General features: G+C 39.0%; 1 protein-coding gene across 1 annotated transcript; it reads left to right on the top strand.

The window, feature by feature from the left end:
- On the top strand, positions 19386 to 21540 carry LOC104701050 (purple acid phosphatase 6). Its single transcript, XM_010416679.1, has 6 exons — positions 19386 to 19577; positions 19851 to 20069; positions 20148 to 20259; positions 20361 to 20587; positions 20670 to 20808; positions 20889 to 21540. Exons 1-6 carry the CDS (start codon positions 19425 to 19427, stop codon positions 21434 to 21436), a joined length of 1398 nt encoding a protein of 465 aa, XP_010414981.1. The 5' UTR covers positions 19386 to 19424; the 3' UTR covers positions 21437 to 21540.

Here is a 23885-nt window from a genome sequence, read left to right as displayed (position 1 = left end):
ATACTTCCCCACATGTTTTGATAGAAAAATATTGACCATTTTTGCATTTTCGACATGCATGGATAATGTGCATTACCAGTGTCTTGCGTTAATGGCATCTTATTCGCGTTCACCAAGAATTCTTCTAGCCTGTCTACAAACTCCGGCTTCACCATTCCATTGGAATCTCTATGTTTATACATCCACTTTCGACAAATATAAATCTCGTGAGACATATTATCTCTAAGGTATATAAAAAAGAAATTCTAAATTTGAAGAGAATATTTTAAGATAGCGTTTATTTTGCAAGAGAGAGAATGTGTATTTTCACTTACTCACTTGTTCATCCAAAAGTCGGTTTATATAGGCATACTAATCGGGTTGCGTTGCCTTTACGTGTAATATTTTCCTCGCAAAAAGTCGGTAGAATAATAAAAAAACGTGGGTCACATATCCCTATATTTCGTCTCAAGTTTGGCGCTAATTTTTGACAAAAGATTATTCGTTTATTAGTCGCAAGACTTGCGTCTGCTTTATGATTCGGTTTGGAATTTCAGTACTAAGAAAAAACATACTTGCGTACACAAATTAACTTATGCATAGATGAAAATATAATATACAATACATTATGATTGTTTTGATGGACCCTCGAATCAAATCATATAATGCTGAGAAACTGATATGTATATATTTTACCATGTTTAACCATAGTTTATTCACATCTTTTGCATGGTTTATTAGCTTGTTTTGTTACTTTTATGTAGTTTAAGGTCTGTTTGTCCATTAGAGTAGGACTTGCATTGCATTTGCATTGTTTCTTGTTTAAACAGGTGATTTGGACTCAAGGAGCATGGAAATGGAGCTTAAGAGCAGTAGAGTGCAACCAGCGAAGCAGATAGAGGCTGAAGCAGGATGGAAACCAAGGATTGGAGACCACTCGACATCACACCCGGAGACACTCGACCGTGTGCTGCTGAAGGACTCAACCAGTGAGAAACAGAGGAAACAAGGACTCGACCATGGCCACTCGACCGCTTGTGGTCGAGCACATCAAGCCGCCTCTCTATTTTGTCTGCTAGCTATTTTAGGGTTTCCCTCTTGTCCTATATATATCTGTTGTACCCTATGGCCGCCCACAAGTCACTTTAGGTCAGAAAAATATTTGTAGCCACCAAAAAACCTAGTATTTACCCTTTTTCGGGTTTTTAGCACTTTTATAACATTTTCCTCTTTTATTATTGCTATTGTTCCAGCTTTTTCTCCAGATTTTCTTACCTTGTAACTCTCATAACTTTCTGGGTATTAATAATATGAGTTTGTTTCTTTATATAAAGTTGTAGTTCATCATCTCATCTATCTTATCATGCTAGTTTTATCATTTTCTGGGTTTATGTTCATCATCATCATGTTCTGTTCATTTGAGTAGTGAGTTAGGATTCTGGAGATGGATTAGGCTGGTTTAGGGCTGTGATAGTTTGGAATGGTCAAACTTGTTTGATTATATGTCTCTTCTGGGTTAGATGTGCTCTAAGCTGTTCTTATATCTGAGAGGGGAAGATCATATCCTAAGCTTCCTTGCATCATACCAATGTTAAGGTTGTTAGATAAAGCTAATAATTGAGATTATCATGCTTATCTCAAGAGATTGGTTGTATAAGGTGATTTTTGGCAAGTAATGGTCTGATTCTTAATGTCTGTTTACTATGGTTTCACCAATGAGAGTTGGGTTAGGATGTTACTTTAACTTGATCACTTCTGCCATGAGAGTAGATTAGTGAGTCATTAAGATCATTTTCTAGAGATAGCTCATGTTTGATTGAGGTTTGTTGACCAGTCTAGATAGCCACAGCTTGAACACCAGCCCATGAATCCATCTCTCGAAGCCTACTTTGTTATTTGATTGTTTATTATCGCATATTATCTTGTTTCATTGCATTTGTTTCTGTTTTAAGTTGTCAAGATTGCATCTTTTACTCGTATTGTCCTACTCGACCTGACCACTCGACCACACACTCGGTCGAGTGCTTGATCGAGCACCTTCGGGTTGTTCAATTTACTTTTTGTTTCATTTCAGTTTACATTCTGCATCTTCATTGCTTTGTTCACTTACATTCAACATTGTTTACATTTGTTTCTTTTGCATTCAGTTCCTTATCAAAGCATTTTACTTTCTGCATTTACATTTATTTCATCAAACTGTTACATCAAAACCACTTTCATATTTGGCTTAACTTGAGTCACTGTTTATATCTTGATTGCATGCATATCACACACTTTATGGATTGACATCTCTTATACTATAACTGCATAAGAGTATTGAAACCTCATGCACCTGATCATCATTGCTTATGTTTGTTTGATTCTGCATCATTCATTCATATTCATACTTACTCACACACCACACATTATGCATGTTTCAGAAACCATTTTACCACTTGCATAACCATCAACATTTCAACACATCGCACTAGAAGAACAATCCTCCAATCCGTTATGCTTTAAGTTAATGTCAACTAGAGGAAGAAAAAGAGGTTTATTCTCCACGTGCCCAATGGTGACTTCGTTAGCTTCGTTATCGTCAGAATTGAAAGAAGGAGGATTGAAACAAATCTCTGACGGTTACCATCTTTTTTAACTTCACCGAAACAACGACCACAGAATTTCATCTGTTAAATTTTATAACCAAATCATATATATCGCTTAAAACTGTGGAATTAAAATTTAACATCATTATATGATTCTTTCACGCATATAAACGTCCGTTAACCCGCTTAAAACTAACGATTATATAAAAGAACTAGAATATGGCCTGTACTAAAGCATTGGTTGAAATTACTTTTGTTTATTTTGTAATTTTATTCAAACATTATTTGATTATTTTACTTGTTTTAATTTTTTTATGAATGAAACGCTATGCCTTATATGTTGAATAAGACTTATAAAAATAACAATTATTTTGTAAGATATATTCTAGTAGATCTAAATTTTACTCACGGCATACCGTGAGTTAAGTTGTGTTTTTTTAAAAATTATTTTTTATTTGTAAATTTCTATGATTTTTTTAGTGTTTAAAATTATATATTGTATTTTGATTGTTAATTATGTGACTTAACCCATAGTGTATCGCATATTAATTTTAGAACTAAATATGTAACATATGTTTGTCAAAATCATCTTGACCGAGAAAACCTACCAAACAATATTATTTCAAACTTAAATTTAATCTGAGAAATCATATTTTTTGAAATTTCAACTCGTGCCCTAGCAAATAATCATATTTCTTAGTATTCTTTCATATTATAGTGACATATTATTTACCCATGCTATAACAAATCAAATTAGAGTGTTTATAATTTTTAACTTTTTGATCTATCATATATTTATGATATTCTTTAAAATATCAAATTAAAATATTTTAAAATATTTCAAAATAAATTATTTTAAAAGTTTATTATAGTATATAAAATTATACGACTTAACAAAAGAAATATATGAAATTGAATTTAAATATTCAAATTTTGACTCGTTACTCCGTTAAAATTTTAGTTGAATAGATTTTTTTTAAAGAATAGTATTACTACAGCTTGAATATTTTATAGATTGAACAACTTTTTTTTCTATGAATATGATGTATTTTGGTGAATGGAGATGTCAATGATTTATACCAAAAGTTTGGAAGTGTGTTAGGTAAGATCTTATTTTGTTTGCTTAATCGAAAATCACGCTTAAACGTGATTAATTTCTAATATTTTATTATATTTCTTTTCTTTAATTGTCTTATAGTATATATGGCCTAACAATATATGCTTGTTACATATTTTATTTCTTAAGTTGTATTATTTTTTGGGATATTGTCTGTAAGTTTATCTCGGTATAACTAAGAAAACCAACCCATATAACCTATTTTGTAACCAACTAATGAATCAAATAATAAATATAACTTTATATAAGTTTCTAGCCTACAACTATTATATAGTCTACTTAAAAGAAGTTGTGTACTTCCGAAATATTAAATAGGGGATACTTTTTATGTTTGTAACATTCGCAAGCGATATTTTTTGTTTTTTTGGGATGGATGTCGATCGACACCAATAATTTTGGTTTGGCTGGTTAAGTTTAAAACTCCGTTTTATTGCGGTTTATAGGTTCAAGAAGCCCTAAATCGTGGTATTGAAAGGAAGAATTCGACTTGAGCGTTTTGGTTAAGGTCTATGTCGTTTTCCAGCGAGAAAAAAAAAGTGTGACAAGTTCTTAAAATTAGAAAAAAAAGTGTGAAAAGTTCTTAAAATTTTTCTATTAAGTATTCTTGAAGAGTTCTGAGCATGTTCCTGAGAGATCTATTCTTGGGAGTGAAGATCTAAGGCTAATGACATGAGAGGAGTTTGTTGTGGTGTTGTATGTGGTTTTTGTTTGTCTCAATCCTTTTGTTTCCAAGAGGTGAGTGCATGACCATGGCTTATATGAGCATGAGATTCTCTGTTTTGTATTTTTTGTGGTTTGGTTGATTGATTCCTTGCTTTTTTTTCGTTTTGATGCTTCCTATTGCCTTGTGAGTCTCATGTGTGAATCCTGGTTGAGCTCTGAGCCTGTTCCTAAGAGATCTGTTTTTGAGAGTGGAGATCTAAGGCTAAGGACGTGAGAGAAGCTTGTTGTGGTGTTGTTTGTGTTTGTTGTTTGTCTCACTCCCTTTGTTTCCAAGAGGTGAATGCATCCCATGGCTTATCTAAGCATGAGATTCTCTGGTTTTGTGTTTGTTTGTGGTTTCGTTGAATGATTCCTTGCTAATTTGTTGGTTTGATGCTTCTTATTGCCTTATGAGTCTCATGTGTGAATCCTGGTTGAGATCTGAGCCTGTTCCTGAGAGATCTGTTTTTGGGAGAGGAGATCTAAGGCTAAGGACATGAAAGGAGCTTTTTGTGGTGTTGTTTGTCTCAATCCCTTTGTTTCCAAGAGGTGAATGCATCACCATGGCTTATCTGAGCATGAGATTCTCTGATTTGTGTTTTTTTTTTTGTGGTTTGGTTGATTAATTTTCCTTGCTTGTTTGTTGTTTTCATACTTCATATTGTCTTGTAAGTCTCCTTTGTGAACCATGGTTGAGCCAGAAAGGTATGAGTCGACATTAATGAGTTGACGGCACGAGGGCTTTGGCGAGTGTTGGTCGACACCATGTGGAGGTACCGGTTGACACACCTATGCTTGTATGTATGACCTAGTAGATGGGATGATTGTCTTACTAAGTTTTCCGGGAAATAATTGTGTATCTCTTTTATGTTGAGGTGTAGGTAAAGATAAAGTGTGATCGTGGAATCAAAGCAATGTAGAGGAGGATCCTCTAGTGGCTCGGTTGTTTGATGTCTGGCTTCCGTTAGGTTGCTAGAGTTGAATCATTAGAATGATGTTAGGTTGCAGGTTATTTGCTTCATGACATTGTTGGTTATTGATTATTGTTGAATCATTGGTTATTAATCTATTTATTATTGGAAAAGTATGGGATCACTAGTAAATTATTGTATTAAAAAAAGGGTCAGGTCTTTTCAATGTCAAGATAAAAAAATTAGGTATTTTTCTTCCAAAAAAAAGGTACGTCCAAAAAAAAAACTTAATGACAGCTTTTTTTTTTCGTTTTTGTCCTGTTGAAAAAAATTTTAATTTTTACTCTAACATGTACCTTCTACTCATTTTTTATTTCGTTTTGTATATATCGACCGGAAGGTCATTGTCATTTTGTTTCGTGCATCGTGAGATGACCTGACCCGTTTTTTTTTTAGTATAATAATTAACTAATGATCTCATATTCACTATCAATTTAACATCATTCAATTCAAACAGCATAAATAATTAACATTAAACCAGCAATTATCTAACAATAATCCAATGTCCAATAAAAGTCTACAAACCATAAACCAACAATTCTGAAACAAACAACATGAACCAAGGAACTAGCAACCTAGGAAACAGTCTAATGACCTAACTCTAATAATATAACAGAAGTCATTCATCAACCAATCAAACAACTAAAACATGCTCCTCTTCATTGCCTTGATTTCACGATCACACTTTGCCTTTACCTCCACCGCAAAACAAAAGAGATGCATAAGTATTTATAAAAGTACTTAGTGAGAAAATCTTTTCATCTAGAGGGCTATACACACAAGCATAGGGAATCACAAAACAACAAACAACAACAAGCACAATCAAACCACCCAACAGACAAAGGTCAGGATGTCGACCGACACTGGTCACCTGGTGTTAATAAGGTTTTTACAGTGTTTTCAGAACCGGACCGAACCGGCTGGTCGAACCGGTTAACTCGCGACCCACTCAATTTGCCGGTTTGGGTTTTGCTCTAAAACCGGGATGCTAATAAACCGGATAACCCGGATAAACTCGGTAAAAACCGGCGACCCGCCTTAATTAACCGACCCACCGGGTTTTGGGTTTCACTAATTAAACGATTTTAGCATTTTAATTTGAACAGATCTGTTAATTTTTCACCTTTTCTGCAAAATTTGACGAAGAACAATATTCTGGCTGGGTTTGAGTTGAAGTCACGAAGAAGAAGAAAGAGAAGAGACACCTGAGAGAGGGTTAGACAATTAATAGGAGAGATAACAAATCATTTTTATACTACAAGAAATTTTTATTATTATTTGGTTAGATCATCCCACTAGGTCCTAGACATATATGTATAATATATACTGATATATATATATATATATATATACAAATAATATGCTGTCAAATATAAACAAACAATTCTGGAATTAACAATTTTAAATATAATTTAGTTCTATTTAATTAAATTAAACGAGTGAACAATTATTAAAATTTAGAAATAGAAATTTGTTACATATATCAAAAACAAAAGAATAATATTAAATTTATAAGAAGTATAATACGTATAAATAATTAAATATATTTAAATATTATTGACCCGCGGTCGAACTGGATTGACCCAATGAACCGGTGACCCAATAGTTTTTCTGGTTTAGATCTGGTTCGGGTTTCAAAACATTGGATTTTTATAATATATAAATTTCAAAAAATTTGGTGGGAAAATCTAATTTTGTAATTTAACAGGACATTTTTCGATTTTGATAACTGTAAATTATTGCTGTCATTCAAAAATTATTTTATATATAAAAAGAATTAGTTTTGAAAATGATCAACATAGAAAAGTATTTTGAAAAAAAAATATTAAAAAAAAAAAGACATTTTCAAAAATGCCCAGAAAAATAACCTTTGTATCGCCATTTTTTAGAACTTTACTCTGCAGCTTTAAACACTACAAGCTAATCACACGATATTGATAATATTACGAATATAACCCCTGGCACCTAGTAAAAAATATTAGTGGGTGCAGATTGTTCTTAGGTGGAGACGAACCCATCTTTAACCATTTTTTGAGTAAACTCAAACCTCATAACCCTATAATTATACTACCAACAAAAAATCGGATTAGAGACAGACACGTGTGGAAAAAATAAATGCCGCAAACTCCATATTTACGTTGTATTTAAAAATCACTGTAATTTTATTGCAAACTCGCTACGACACAAGAACATTCAGGCCTGGCAACATTACGATGAAGTAGCGACGACAAGAATTGTTGTTTGGACGCAGATTACCGACAGTTATAACGAGGAAATAATTTGATGCGCACTAAGAGTTCTTCACAGCACGCTGAGCACCACGCTAATGGAAGGCCCCGATTCTCGTCAATCATCGTTAGACGAAATGGTGAGCAGCCGAGAGTGCATTTCCAAACTAACCCGATGCTCATGGATCGACGTGCTGGGCCGAATCAATCCGGAAACGCTGAAAATCGCGCCCTACAACAAGAACTTCAGCAGATGCAAGCTCAGCTGAAGAAGGTTACGTCCCAAATGCATCATGTGACAAGTGCAGTACCAGAGCTGGAAACCGTGCTGGCAGAGGCGCGACGTGCACCTTTCACCACGAGATTCTCAGGTGTCAGAGTGAGACGCAACCCCAAAACCAACAAGAATAAGCCAATACCATACGACGGAAAGGGGGACCCCACTGTCTTCTTGAAGTCAATGTCCATCCACATCGGAAGTTCATACTTATCACCAGAGGAGGAAGACGCGGGAAGATGTCAGCTATTCGTCGAGAGCCTAACTGGTGAAGCATTGAACTGGTTTTCAAGACTGAAGGCTAATTCGATCGATGGCTATGAAGCACTGACAACCGCCTTCCTTCAGCATCACCAATGCTTCATGCGTGTGCCCGAGTCGAATGCTGACTTGTGGAGAATGTATCAAAAGCCTAACGAGTCCGCCATCGGTGCGTTGAAAAACGCGCTCGCTCGTGGCACCAGATTCAAGGATGACCTAACAATCCTCCACGTCACAAGCTTAGGCGAAGTACTTGCACGTGCTAATCAGTACATCCAAGTTGAGGAGGATTAAAGGAACCCCGACCAACCAAAAGTTCCCGAAAAAGTTCCAAGTTCGAAAAACAAGACCGTGGAAGAATACTACGAGCCACGCCAGCATTACAACAGAGACTACGCCAAGGGCGAAAAAGGGAGGAAGTCAACGATGTTAGCCATCGAAGGAAAGGAGCAGCCACATAGCAAGCGTTGGAATAAGTACCATCGTGAACCTGAAGGCCCCAGTTACAAGGGCAAGCGTGGATATTGCAAACTCCACAAATTCGGTGGTCATTCCACCGAAGAATTCAAAACGCTACAATTGTTACTACTCCACAAATACAAAAGAGGAGATATTAACGTCGATCAGGAACGACGAAGGGTTAACACGCATGTGAACAACCCGTATTGCTTGGCGGACAAGCAGCAACATGGTAGGCAGCGCATAGAAGAAATAGCGCAAAATGATCAAGCTCAGGAAATCGCGCGTTTACCTCCTCACGATCAACTTGCTCTACCCCCTCCCCCAAAACGGAGATATAACAGACAAGAGCTCGAGGAAGCACCAGCTCCTCGCCGACGAATCAACATGATCATGGGCGGCTTGTCAACATGCCGCGACTCTGTTCGATCGATCCAAGCTTATTGCCACGAAGCAGAAACAAAACGTAGCTCTCCATTTCATAGCATCATGTTCAAAAAGCCTTCCGATCCAATTATTTTTATAGACGAGTATGCATGCAATGCAAGTCCAAACAACGATCCGCTAGTCGTAAAAATGGTGATTGGAGAAAGCTCAGTAACTAGAATCCTTATTGACACCGGGAGCTCGGTCAACGTGATATTCAAGGATGTACTGATCAAAATGGAGATCGATCTACGAAACACGACACATGACAGACAGCCTCTAACAGGATTCAACGGAGACACCATAATGACTGTTGGAACCATCATGCTTCCGATCTACGTTGACGGTACGATGCAGTGCTTTAACTTTGCAATTGTGGACAAACCCATTGTCTACAATGTCATTTTGGGGACACCCTGGCTTCAAAAGATGCGCGCCGTTGCTTCAAGTTACCACCAATGCGTCAATTTTCCGAACGCTTACAGTATCTATATGCTGCGTGAAGATCCTCTGATGGCTCGAACTTGCTTCATCATCAAGAAAAAGATGCGCAATGCAAGAGCATTCGTGATTGCCGAATCCGAACCTTTGCGAGATCCACATACACCGCCACCAAAAGAATCCGTGATCCAGGTCAACGTCAATTTGTCTAATCCTAAACGATGTGTCGGCATAGGCGCTAAGCTACCAGTAGCTCTGCGGGACAAACTCATTCAGTTTTTGCGTACAAACGCAACCACGTTCGCCTGGTCGATAGATCATATGACCGGAATAGATCCCAGCATTACAAGCCACGAGTTCAACGTCGATCCAACTTACAAACCCGTTAAGCAAAAGCGTCGCAAGCTCAGTGCGGAACGCACAACTGCGGTCAATGACTAGGTATGGAAGCTACTTGACGCAGGATCAATCACTGAAGTTCGCTATCCAGGTTGGCTGAGTAACCCGGTCGTGGTTAAGAAAAAGAATGGTAAGTGGAGAGTGTGCGTCGACTTCACAGACCTCAACAAAGCTTGTCCGAAAGACAGTTTCCCCTTCCGCGCATTGATCAGCTCGTCCAAACCACAGCTGGAAATGAATTGTTATCTTTCATGGATGCGTTCTCAGGTTACAACCAAATAATGATGGACAAGGACGACCGCAAAAAGACAACGTTCATCACCGAACAAGGCCCTTTCTGTTACAGAGTCATGACTTTTGGGCTGAAGAACGCGGGAGCAACGTATCAGCGCTTGGTAAACCGGATGTTTGCAAGTCAAGTCGGCTCAAGCTGCAGACCGCATTTCACACCTGAAACAATCTTTTGATATTCTGAACAAGTAATGCATGTTTGGCGTCACTTACGGTGAATTCCTGGGATACCTCGTTACGAAGCACGGTATAGAAGCAAATCCGAAGCAGATTTCAGCAATCATCAACCTTCCATCTCCAAAGAACACCCGCGAGGTACAACGCCTAACTGGGCGTATTGCCGCACTGAATCGATTCATCTCTCGCTCAACGGACAAGTGCTTTCCGTTTTACCAGCTCCTTCACGGAAACAAACGTTTTGAATGGGACGAAAAATGCGAATCAGCATTCAAGGAATTAAAAGACTATCTCTCATCTCCACCAGTACTCGCTAAACCAGAACAAGGAGAAACTCTGTATCTCTACATCGCCATCTCTTGTTCGGCTGTAAGTGGCATGCTTGTCAGAGAAGATCGCGGTGAGCAGCATCCTATCTTTTATGTGAGCAAGACCCTTGATGGTGCCGAACTCCGATATCCGACTCTCGAGAAGCTCGCATACGTAGTCATAATTTCCGCTCAAAAACTCCGCCCCTACTTCCAATCTCACACCGTCGAAGTCTTGACAAATTAGCCTCTACGGAAAATTCTCCATAGCCCAAGCCAGTCAGGACGCCTTGCGAAATGGGAAGTCGAGCTGAGTGAATACGATATAGAATACAAGAACCGCACGTGCGCCAAATCACAGGTTCTTGCAGATTTTCTCGTTGAACTCTCTCCCAAGCTCGAAGCTGACTTCCCTCAACCCAACAAGCTTGAGCAATGTATTAGCAATCACAACCACCTCCACCACGCCCATTCCAAACCCGGCTCCACCAGCCCCAGCTCAAGTTCCTGATACTTCCGCAGATGACGACTGGCAAACCGAAATTATCGCTTACATCGCCGACGGGATAAGTCCAAAAGATAAGTGGGAAACTCGACTGTTGCGCACTAAGTGCTGGCATGGACTTCCGTACAAGATCGTATTTGACAACGGCCCTCGATTCATTTCCCTACAGTTCGAAGGATTCTGTGCTGGCTGGCGGATTTGCCTAAGTAAATCGACTCCAAGATACCCGTAGCAGGGCAAGGGACAAGCAGAGGCAACTAACAAGACTATACTCGCCGGAATCAAGAAATGTCTCGACGCAAAGAAAGGTCTATGGGCTGACGAAATCGACGGTGTCTTATGGTCGCACCGAACCTCTCCACGCACGTCTACCGGTCGAACACCATTCTCTCTCGCCAACGGCATGGAAGCACTCGCACCGGCTGAAGTAGGAATCCCCACGCTCTGACGCTCCTTGCCTGTTAATAATCCTGATTTGAACAACAAAATGTTGTGCGACAGACTCCTGTTCATCGAAAAAGAGCGCTATCCAAAACTACTAGCAAGCTGCCGCAAAATGCTACAACAAAAAAGTCGAACCTCGCTACTTCGCCGAGGGTGATCTCGTCCTCTGCAAAGTCTTCGAGAATACAAGGGAGAAGAACGCTGTAAAACTCGGCGCGCATTGGGAAGGTCCATACTTAGTCTCCAAGATCGTCAAACCCGGCGTCGACCAGCTACTCGAGATGAACGGCATGCCAGTCCAGCGATCTTGGAACTCCGCCAATCTCAAGCGCTACTATCATTAGTCCATCTACCGCAAAAAAAATCTTATCATCGCGCATTTACTTGTAATTTGAACTACGAATGGTTTGATCCCTTTCGAGGGTATGTAGGCAGCCTTTCACGAGGTGCAACTATAACTTTAAAAAAAAAAGTTTCGCAACGAAACATCTTCGAGCAATCAATCGACTCTTATTCTGACGTCCTGGCCAGGCGCACAGCTCTAAATCGTGCTCCGCATGGGTGCAATGGTGAAATAATCGACGTCCTTACTTCGGTAGGACATTTTAAGCCGAGCCCAGACACGCAAATGCTAGCAGGAGCCGGAGTGAGTAAGGCGAGACCCCGACTCGCACACCCGCAATTCCTGCAGCACCCACAGGGTAAGCCGGTCACGCGTACCACACCTAAAATAGTACGACAAGTCCGTCTTGTCTACTCGAGACGCTTAGGGGAACAACATATCAAGGGTAAGCCAGGAGACGTCCTGCACTGCAAAATATGCCATGTAAACAACGGAAACGTCGCATCTCTATTCTACGCAATAATCAATCTTTGCGCGACAAAAAGCATGAAATCCAAAAGCAGCTTCATCATAATAAAGGAAACAAAAATCGGCAATAATCAAGTTCATAAATCAAAAGAAACCAAGGTTGCAATTATCCAAAGGAAAAGTACCAAAGCAATCAGCAATCGAGTTTGCAATGACAAAAAGAAAATCAAAAAGCAAAAACACGAGGACAAATCACTCGTTAGCAGCATCATCACCACCTCCTTCAGTAGCCTCCGAGAATGGCTCGAGATCATCGTCAAGAAGCGGAGGCACTACAACTTGGTTCACTTTATCCTGGAACTCCTCCTCACTAGTAGCAAGTCGCACCATCCTATCCTCGGGAATAGCAACACCCCTATTGATCATCGTCTGTAGACACTGTCTAGACCCGGTCACCTGGCTAAGAGTGAGCAAGTCGGGCTGTCTCTCGCGTGTCGCAATCACATGCCGCCTCAGGCGGTCAATACGCTCGCAATGCGTCCCGATCACAACATCAGCCTTCGCACGCTCTTCCTCCCCATGCTAATCTCTCGCTTTCCTAAGTCGCTCTGACTCGGAAGTGAGCTTCCGTTTTGATTGCTTGAGCGAAGCCGTCAGCTCCTTCACAATCGCCGCATTCTCCTTACTCGATCGCTCAGCCTCAACAAGCGCATCCTAAACGAGCACGGTCTCTCTCTTAGAAGCGCCCACCTTGTCCTCGTAGTCGCCAGCAAGGCGGTTTTTCCAGCTCATCGCCTAGGAGATAAGGAAAAATAGTTGGATTACGGCTAAGTAAAATGCACATTAAAGCGAACTGATGGATCAGATTCTAACCTGAAACTGCCGACGAACGGCTTGCTCGTACGTAGTCGGACAAGCCAAGTCACCAGGAGTAGGAAGCGGAACGAAGTCACCGTGAATCTTGCTGGCAAGGTCTGCGCAAGCTCGAGAATCACCAGAGAACGCTTAGTCTTTCACGTCATAGCAAAAGGAAAACGAGTGATCGACTCTCACGCGGCCATCCTCTGCATGATGAAGATGCCTAGAACTTCCTCAAGCATCACTCCGAGGACTCGAGCGTGACGACCTCTTTCGAGAACGATCACCGCCACCAGCTGCTGGAGCACTCCCACGGGACATAGAAGAAGGCTTGTTCGCATCACGAGCTGCATCAACCTCGGCGGAACGAATCCTACGACCAGGCTCACCCTCGGGAGTGGGCACCTTGCCATCCTCGTGCTCCAAAACAACGACCTCCACGCCGACCTCGGCATTTGGTGAAACGGTCTCGGTTGCGACAACAGGCGCATCCTCGCTATCGAACAAGTCAGCGTAGCACGGCATCAGGCAGTCCCCTATTTGCAATTCGGTCCGTGAACCTGCGGAATAAATAGGAGCCTTAGACACAAAAGCACGCAGTAATAAAGATGAAGGTGAGCTAACAAAAAAAAACTTACAAGTCTTGAAGTGTGAAAGAACGTCTGCCACCGCAAAGTCCCACTAAAAAGAAAAGCAAAAGCTTGTTCAACAGTTTCAGAATCGCACACAGCAGAAGGGAGAGGATCGCCTGCGAAAATAAAACAAATGCATCAGAAAACAGAGTTAGGAAGATCAAAAGGAGACGAACCCAACCCAGCAATGGCTACCGGGAGTGAAGTTCCAAGCAGGAGGGCAGATCGTGTGGGGATCTTTGACAGAAGTGTCATTTATTTCTACGAAGAGAAATCTCCTCCGCCAATCGGGAAGATTGCTTTTTTGGCCACGCAGGATCGTGAGGAATGGCATACAGCAAGCACAGCATAGCCCCGAACTTTCATGCGTAAATCTAGTGACCAGCTCGAAAAGGTCGGCACTCATCTTAATATCCATATACTTACCAATAATCGTAAGCCCAACCGCGTTATGGATAGTGGAGATCGACAGCTGCGAAAATGCAATCTTCCGTTGCGCACAGTAACTCGTCCAAAATTCTAGGATGGGAAACCACAGACCGCAGTCGGTAAAAAAATCTGCGTAAACGCAGAGGTGACCTGCTGGGCAGTCCCACGGGCACGCGTCTACACTCGGTAACGCAAACTGCAGGTTGTTCGGCATTCTAAAGAGATCAAGAACGCGGGCTATGGAACTCTCATCGCATAAGGAACTTCCTGGGTCGCGGGGAATGCGTTCGTTATTTCCCTTACGATCTCTGCGACGTCTCGGGACTCCATTACCAACAGTTAGGCCAGCGACCAGAGACTTAGGGGCACGCTCCGAGTTAGTGCGCTCCTCGTACGGGAGAACCTTCCCGCGGTGCTGACCTGGATGAAGGGGGATCAGGCTGAGGGCTTGGTTATCCGTGGGGAACAATACTTCGAGCTCACGAACATCTTCTTCCATCAAATCCGCCAGATCTGTCACAACACCTCCTTCTTCTGACGGGTCCCACCACGAAGGATAACTCGTTCCAGTTTCATCAAAGCCTCTCTCTAGCACACGAAAAAGATCATCTCCAAACTCCTCTGAAATCTCACCAAAGACGTCGTCTCCAAAAACCATAGCGCAAGACCTTGCAAAACCAACCAAGCAACCAATCAGTATGGGGTCAAAGACGTACCGAAAGCGCAACAGATTCCGGATAGAACAAACACACCCAAATGAACCGTGTACCGCGTACTGCGTACTGCGTACCATGTACCGCGCACTGTGTCCTGCGTACTGCGTCTCACGTACTGTGTACTGCGTACCGCGCACTGCGTCCCGTGTACTGCATACTGCACACCGTGCACCGCTTCCCGCGTCCTGCGTACCGCACACTACGCACTGCGTACTGCATCCTGCATACCATGTACGGTGCACTGCATACTGCGTACTGCATCCTGGGTACCGTCCTGCGTACTGCGTGCTGTGTCCTGCGTACTGCGTACTGCGTCCTGCGTACTGCGTCTTGCGTACTGCATCCCATCTGATCTCACGGATGGTACACCATCTCGTCGTCGCAAATACGAAAGTCTCAAGCATGGTTAATTTAGAATATGAACCACTCCAATACGATACGAGCTCACCGCCTGCACGAGATGAGCATGACCTCGCCAAACCTCGATTTTGATCTTGCCAATGTGTCCCGTTACAAACACGACTTCGCCAATCCTCGACCTCGCTTCGGTCACGACCTCGCAACTATCTCAACATCGCCAAGAATAAAGTGGAACACCTTACGACATCACGCCACGATACTTCACCATCTCGCCATTCTCTAGCTCAGCAACTCGCGAGCTCACCGATCTCATCTCCGTACTTCCCATCTCGCTCCCGTACGGAGCCCATCTCGCCAACATTCACTCGCAGTGGCACGAACACATACAAAATCTCCAGCTTGCCAATTCGCCGTCAAAATCTCCAGCTCGCCAAGTATCTTACTCGCATACGCACAACACAGCAACCCGCTCAATCCAGCACAGCCACCTCGCCACCAAAGATCTCGATTTTGCTGCTTCGCCACTAGAACCTCAATCTCACCAGTCAGACAAACAACAAACTCGGCACATGACCGTGGGGCCATCCCATCTACGTGAACACGCCCGACGGACACATGTACGAGCTCGCCATCCCATCTCGCCCATCGAAACACATGTGCGAGCTCGCCATCCCATCTCGCAATCCCTTTTGCTAAGCGTATGGTCCCCTTACAACGAGCACGTCACCATCGTTCCGACGCTAAACCAGCACGACTTCGGCGAAGCACGGTGAGGCATGGCAAGGCACGAGACCATGATGCCTCACGGTCCCGATCCATGGACAGCGAAGCACGGCGAGGTGTGGCGGCACAAGATCAGGACAACTCACGGTCCCGATCTGTGGACGGCGAGGCACGACGAGGCATGGCGGCACGAGATCAGGACGCCTCACGGTCCTGATCTATGGATGGCAAAGCACGGTGCGGCGGTGGCAAGGCGTGGCATGTCTGGTGTCTCGTTGAGGAGACCGCGGCAGGGCGTGACCTCTCCGACGGCAAGACGAGGAGACAGCGGCAGGGCGTGATCTGTCCGGCGGCGAGACGAGGAGACGGTGGCAAGCTCGGCAGCTCGGCGGCGGGCGTGCTCGGCGGAACTATAGCTCTTACACAACCACAAAAAATCGAAAAAGTAAAAGAAGAGGATAAGGGAAAGAGAGAAAGAAATTACCTTGTGGGAGGAAGCAAAAGTTAGAAGTTAAATTAGATCAAGGAAACATATTTATATGGAGGGGACCAGCACGTTGACCGAGGTAAAAAGGAAAACCCTAATTTTGAAGTTGTCTCTACTTCCCGCGCCTCGGGAAACATGCATAACGCGCAAAACTCTCGTTTAAAACCCGAGGGACCTAGAAAAACGTGCACAACGCACTATTCATCCCAGAATCTCCTGGACGCCTCAAAAAACGTGCACAATGCACTATTCATCTCGGAACTTCACGAATGCCTCGAAAAACGTGCACAATGCACTATTCATCCCGGAATCTCCTGGATGCCTCAAAAAACGTGCGCAGTGCACTATTCATCCTAGAATCTCCCGGATGCCTCGAATAACGTGCGCAACGCACTATTTATCGAGGAACCTTCCGGAAGGTCTTCAAACTCTTAAAATCTTCTGTTCCTTCCGCAAGATGGACCTAGAGACGCATAATTGTACCCGACAGACTCAAGCAAGCCATCGCACATCGGACTAAGGGGGGACCATTGTTGGATATGGGCTTTTGCCCCCAACATTTCTGGAGCCCAAGCAGAAGATTATAAGAGATTTAGGGCCTGAAGTCATGGATCTGGCCCATCTGGCTGCAGGGGCAAAATCGTCATTTTACAGAGAGACTGAAGAAGCCCTAGGTCATTGGCCCACTATAAATACCAGATGTCGTTGTCAGAGCTCTGGATCAAAAATCTTGGTAATCAGAGAGAAAAGTGCATTTTCATTCGTATTAATTACACTTAGAGCTTTGATTGCATTTTCTGTAAACACATCTCTTGAATTCTACGTTAATAAAGGACCAATTCCGATTTATCTCTAAGAATATTCGTATTATTTACATTGTCGATTTCATAAATCGACATCCAAAGAGACAATCACAACATCCAGAACTTTGGAATTTGTTGCCTTGACATTGAGTCTTGCACGTTGTTGGTTTACATAGTTCCAACACCGTCTCTGCACTCACGCCAATCACTAACAGAACCATAACCATCATTATTTTCATGAGACTCACCATTTCTCTTTAATATTTAAGGCCTTTTGTGAACTTTTTGATCCAACACAATTTTGAGAGAGATTATAATACAAGATCTGTTTGCTTGACCGATGTATCTAGTGCGTCATGAGTACCTTATTTATAGATTTATCAAAGGTTATATTATTTTTTTAAACTCGAATTGGAATGTTATTAATATTAAAAATTGCTATATCTCTGACTTAAGATAAACAAATCATACGTTATTCTCTAATAACTAGAGTAGGATAAATTTGTTTGATTGAAAATATCTTCAGTTTTCTTATATGAGAACTGAGAAGTATATATTAAAATAAAAAAATCTTGTTGTCACTACACAAATCTACTCAAATTCTTTAATAATTGAAAAGATTTGAGTTCATGAGTGTATTTCAATGTTATTAATGAACTTTGGTGAATTAGGAAAGCTGTTATGTTTCTTTAACAAATTATATCTGCAATCTCACATAAAATTATGAGATTTGATTCTTTTATTTTTAAGTAATAAATCCACTAATAATCCACTATATTTTTTTTACAAAAAGAATTGTCCACTTTTAAATTGTTTCTAATAACAGTAGATTTGAATGTATTTTTTAACTACTAAAATTTATAACATTGAATTTAGAATATTTTTCAACATTTATGTTCGAATAATATATAGAATATTTGTCATTTTAATACAAACCATTATATAGTTGGATGATTTTGTATCAAGTTTTCTCAATATTATTTTAGTAAATGATGTCATGTGCTATGTGATATGCCAAAGATAAAATATATCGTATATAATATAATATTAATTCATAGTTATAAAATATTTGATTGCATACGAATACGTAAGTATATAAGTTAAAACTTAATAACATATCTCATTGACTATATATATATATATATATATATATATATTTATTTATCAACATTACTTCAAATAAAACTTCATGATTAGTTGGCCAAACATGAGAAAAAATATATACAAAAGCAACAATAGTAACAAGTGGTGAAACTATATTAAAGTGTAACTATTAAATATTTCATATGTTGGCTATTTTGTAACAAATCAGTGGAATTTAATCGTTTTTTTGTCAAAAGAAAAAGGATGATTAAAAATTTACAACAAATTTAGTAATTTAAAAAATCGTAAAATATTTGAAAAGGTACATGGAACAAAATCTTTTTGTTAAGATAACATTTAGATATTGTAATTTAGTATAAGAATGTTTGTGTGTCGATAAAATAGATATTTGATAAGAATATAATTTAATTTTCTAATATATTACTTTTGTATTTTAAATTTATTTATATATGATTTGTTGTATAGTACAAGCTGCCAAAAAAAAAAATTGTTTTACGAAATAATAAGGGTTTTGAAAGAAAAAAATGTTGTTTTATATCTCTCTTGCCTCCAATTTCGGTTTTTTCGGTATTATTGTAAAAACTGTGTATTACTAATTTAAAACTGTATAAAAACTGTGCAAATACAAGAGTCATAGAACCCGTCAATTGGAGTTGTATACTGGATTTAATTTATCAAGTATATTACCAAAAAAAACGCATTAGGAATTTGTTTGGCAATATATTTTACCGTAGAGTTACTAACTACTAAGGAACAAAATCTTTTTGTACTAGCATATTCCTTAGAGTTCACGATATTATCTCTTTTGCCACTAGAAAAAAATAACACTTAATCACCCTATATAAATATGTAACCATCACGTCTCCAATAAACACAAACACAAACAAAGCCAACTTAGTATTGCGTGAAGCAAGAAAAAAAATCATCAAAGATGAAAATGGTTATTTTAGCCTTTTTGTTTTTAAGCATGAGCACAATCATCAATGGTGGAATCACGAGTAAATTCGTTCGTCAAGCTTTACCGTCCATTGAGATGTCTCTTGAAACTTTCCCTTCTCCTGGTGGTTACAACACTCCTGAACAGGTTTGATTTGATCATTTTAATCTCGAATATCCTTTTCTTAGATTTTTTAAAAAATGTTTACCTCATTATTTGATTTTTTTTTATATAGTTTGTCGTTGTGTTTTACATTTTTAGCAAATATATTTCTTATGATGTTAACATATTAGTCTTTTCAAAAACCTACAAAATTCTTTTTAGCCCAATATTAAGCTTTCGTTGCATAGTTAGTCTTTATATCATGACCAAAAGAATAAATTAGTATTGATTCTTATTTTATCGTTGGCTTTTTTGTAGGTTCATCTAACACAAGGAGATCACGATGGACGTGCCATGATTGTCTCGTGGGTTACGCCGCTAAACCTCGCTGGTTCTAACGTCGTTACTTACTGGATCGCTGGTAATAGTAGTGACGTAACGCCAGCAAAGAAGAGAGCTCACGCTTCCACGAAGTCTTACAGATTCTATGACTATTCCTCTGGTTTTCTCCATCATGCTAACATTAAAGGACTCGAGGTTTGTACCTTAATAACTTATCTTTCTCAATCATTTTTTTTTTTTTAAGATTTATCTAAAGTTTGTTTACATTGGCAGTACGATACCAAGTACATCTATGAGGTTGGTACCGATAAATCCGTTAGACAATTCTCCTTCACTACTCCTCCAAAGGTTGGACCTGATGTTCCATACACATTCGGCATCATTGGTACATTTCTTTTTTTAATTTTTATCGATCTAATTTGAAAACTATATTTGAAATTAGAGTTTTTTCATTTGATCTAATTCATTGTTTTTGTATGTTTGTAGGTGATCTTGGACAAACTTATGCTTCTAACGAGACATTGTATCATTACATGTCGAACCCTAAAGGCCAAGCCGTTCTCTTTGTCGGAGACTTGTCTTACGCAGACGACCATCCGAACCATGACCAGAGGAAATGGGATACTTGGGGAAGATTCGTGGAGCCCTGTGCGGCTTATCAGCCTTTCATTTTTGCTGCCGGGAATCATGAGATTGATTACGTTCCGAACATAGTAAATGAAATCACAACTCTCTTTTATCTAGTCATTTTTGTATTCCTTAGCTGTTTCTTTTTAACCATTTGAATCTTATTAGGGTGAGCCTCACGCGTTCAAACCCTACACTCACCGTTACCCCAATGCCTACAAAGTTTCACAGAGTACTTCTCCTCTTTGGTACTCGGTCAAACGCGCCTCTGCTTACATTATCGTCCTCTCCTCCTACTCTGCCTACGGTAATTAACACACACATGAAAACCTAAATATACTTTGATAGTTGAGTTTTCTTGTTTAACATATTTGTTTCTCATTTCAGGCAAATATACTCCTCAATACATTTGGCTCGAGCAAGAGCTGAAAAAGGTGAACAGAGAAGAGACTCCATGGTTGATTGTAATGGTTCACTCACCGTGGTACAACAGTAATAACTACCATTACATGGAAGGTGAGAGCATGAGAATAATGTTTGAGTCGTGGCTCGTTAACAGCAAGGTCGATTTGGTTTTGTCTGGTCATGTCCACGCCTACGAAAGATCGGAACGTATCTCTAATGTCAAATACAATATCACCAATGGCTTGAGCTCTCCGGTGAAAGACTCCTCTGCTCCCATTTACATCACCATCGGAGATGGAGGAAACATTGAAGGAATCGCAAACAGTTTCACTGATCCACAACCAAGTTACTCGGCCTATAGGGAGGCAAGTTTTGGTCATGCTGTTTTGGAGATCAAAAACAAGACTCATGCGCAGTACACATGGCATAGGAACCAAGACAACGAACCTGTCGCCGCAGATTCTATTATGTTGCATAATAGACACTTCTTTCCGGTGGAAGAAATCGAATCTGGCAATGTTAGCGTTTGATTTAAGTGTTCTTTAGAATGATAATGCTCTTAGGAATGTTTGGTTTTCTGTTTGAATTTTTGGATGTTTTTTGTTTTCTTTAGTTGGATATCAATAAAGTTTGTTGGGATTTTAATAGAGTTTGTTCATTTATTCTTGAATAAATTCGTCGCAGTTAATCTCGAGTAAACTGAAATTACGTACAATATCGTTCATAAGTTTTATAGAGTTTACCCCCACAAAATTTGCCGAATCAATAAAAATAATAAATACATTTCTTGTTTGGGACGGTTTTTTGGAACTTTTTTTTTTATTATTAATGAATGAGTGGCCGCTAATCTAACATTTCCGACGTTCAAGCTAAGAACTTTCTTGAGACAATCATGTCAACATCGCTAAACCAATATCGAAACTAACTACTAAGAAGACATAGATTAGCTCCAACCAAACTTAAGGTGGTATATCCAATTTTTCGGATGATTCTTAGGTATAAAGAAAATTTGAGTAAATTTTTAGGATATCCGATGTGGAAATGTTAGATTATTTATATAAAAATTAAAAAAATAGTTTGAGGATTTAAATGAAACAAGAAAGATCTTAACAGAATTCATAAAGTTTATTTCAATCGTAGTATAGTTATTTATAACTAATTGCAGATATACATGTGCATAATAGTCAAGGTAACCAATAACTAATTTGCACTATCAAAATAGGGTGTTACTAAATATATATATATATATATATATATATATATATATATATAGTAAAATAGATATCACTCTACAACTTGCTTTCAGGAGTGTTCTAAACATTGTTATCTCCTTTTTTTTTACTGAAATTATTTATATCATTATACTTAAGAAAATAAATATCAAATTACATAATAGTTAAAAAAGTTTTAAGATACAATTTTTTTGGTTATTTATTCACTATTTAAAGTTTATAATAAATATCAAATTATATAACGCTAACATAATTTAAAAATATAAAAATAATAATAATTTGTCTTAGAGACATATTTTCCTATATATATATATATATTTTCATTATTTCAATTTCAAGTTATCAAAAATCAAACTATATTATGGTAAATATTAAACAAATAATTTGATTTTTTTTAAAGTTTGATTGGCTTATTTTTTTTAATTTGGAGTTATAATTACATAAATCATTTGGAATTCCACTTTTAAAACAAATACATTGAATCTTTTTAATTTTCATTGGCTTATTTTTTTTATCTGGAGTTATAAAAAATCAACAATCATTTGGAAATTCATTTTTAAAATTAAAATAATAATAAACTCATGTAAAACGTTTAAAAGCAAATAGTGATGTTTCTTAATTTTCATGTAATTCCTAATTATTGAAACAAGAAATACAGAAATACTAACAATAGTCTTAAATGTATGAAAGCAATTAATAACCATGATGAATACATTTAATCCTAAGAATTCAAAATTATGTATGAAACGTCTTGTATATACAACTCAACTCAACTTTTGATAAAGCAATTAAAAAGTGAGCAATTACTACTGTAACATATGAAGTTTTTTAAAAACACTAATACTCCACATAATATTTTTGCTATATACAAAAGTTTTCTTATTCCCTAACTCACAAATTTATACTATTTTTTTCTGTATGAGAGAGTAAATTTTCTTTTTATTTTGCGAAGATGTTTTTTTTTTGTAGTTTACTCGAATTCAGAAGTGAAATTCTTTGTTGGTTATGAGGTTTGGTTACTAGCCAAGTCTCTTAAATATATAGGTAAATGATAAACGTTTTTTGATTTTAATTATTGAAGAGTCCATGATAGTATTAGATTTCTCATTATTGTTTATTTACATATTTTAAAGAAGATATGTGATTTAGATGTCCTAAGAGAATCATTGTATTCAAGAAGCATTATTTCAATATGAATATAAGTTATAGAACTTTCACCGTAAAAGTCATGTCTGGTTTTTGACTGGTTTTTTTGTCATGTCTCTCTCGAGACGATTCTCTGGGTGACTGGTTTTTCCAGTTACGTCCTTTCGATTTTCCGATTAAATTTTCGATCTGGAGTGTTTCTCCAACCGATTGTTTCTCTTTGAAATGCTTAGGGAGTCCAACTGGCGGTTATTTTCTGTCAATTTCAAATGACAGTTATTTGTCTCTTTTTTCGAGGGGATAAACCGTCATCCGAAACCATCATGGCCCTCCTATATATTTGCATACTTCCCTCTCTTTTCCTTTCTTTCTCAAACATTTCCTCCTATTTCTCCAACGAATTGTTTGAAAATGAGTGATTTCCTACGAAAATTTGTACAAGATCTTGATTTGGGAATTGATGACCTCCCCGCTGTTCTCCCTCCAGAATTCGTTTCACGGGCTGCATCTGTCATTCGATTTTCCATAGTCGTCACTCCGGTAAACCCAAGGAAGCAGAATCTATGTGCTCTCATTCAGCAAATGCCGCGGGTCTGGGGTT

This window comes from Camelina sativa, chromosome 7, assembly GCF_000633955.1.
Source record: "Camelina sativa cultivar DH55 chromosome 7, Cs, whole genome shotgun sequence".
Lineage (NCBI taxonomy): Eukaryota > Viridiplantae > Streptophyta > Magnoliopsida > Brassicales > Brassicaceae > Camelina > Camelina sativa.
Note: the sequence above shows the minus strand (reverse complement) of the source record. Positions and strands in the feature narration are given on the sequence as shown.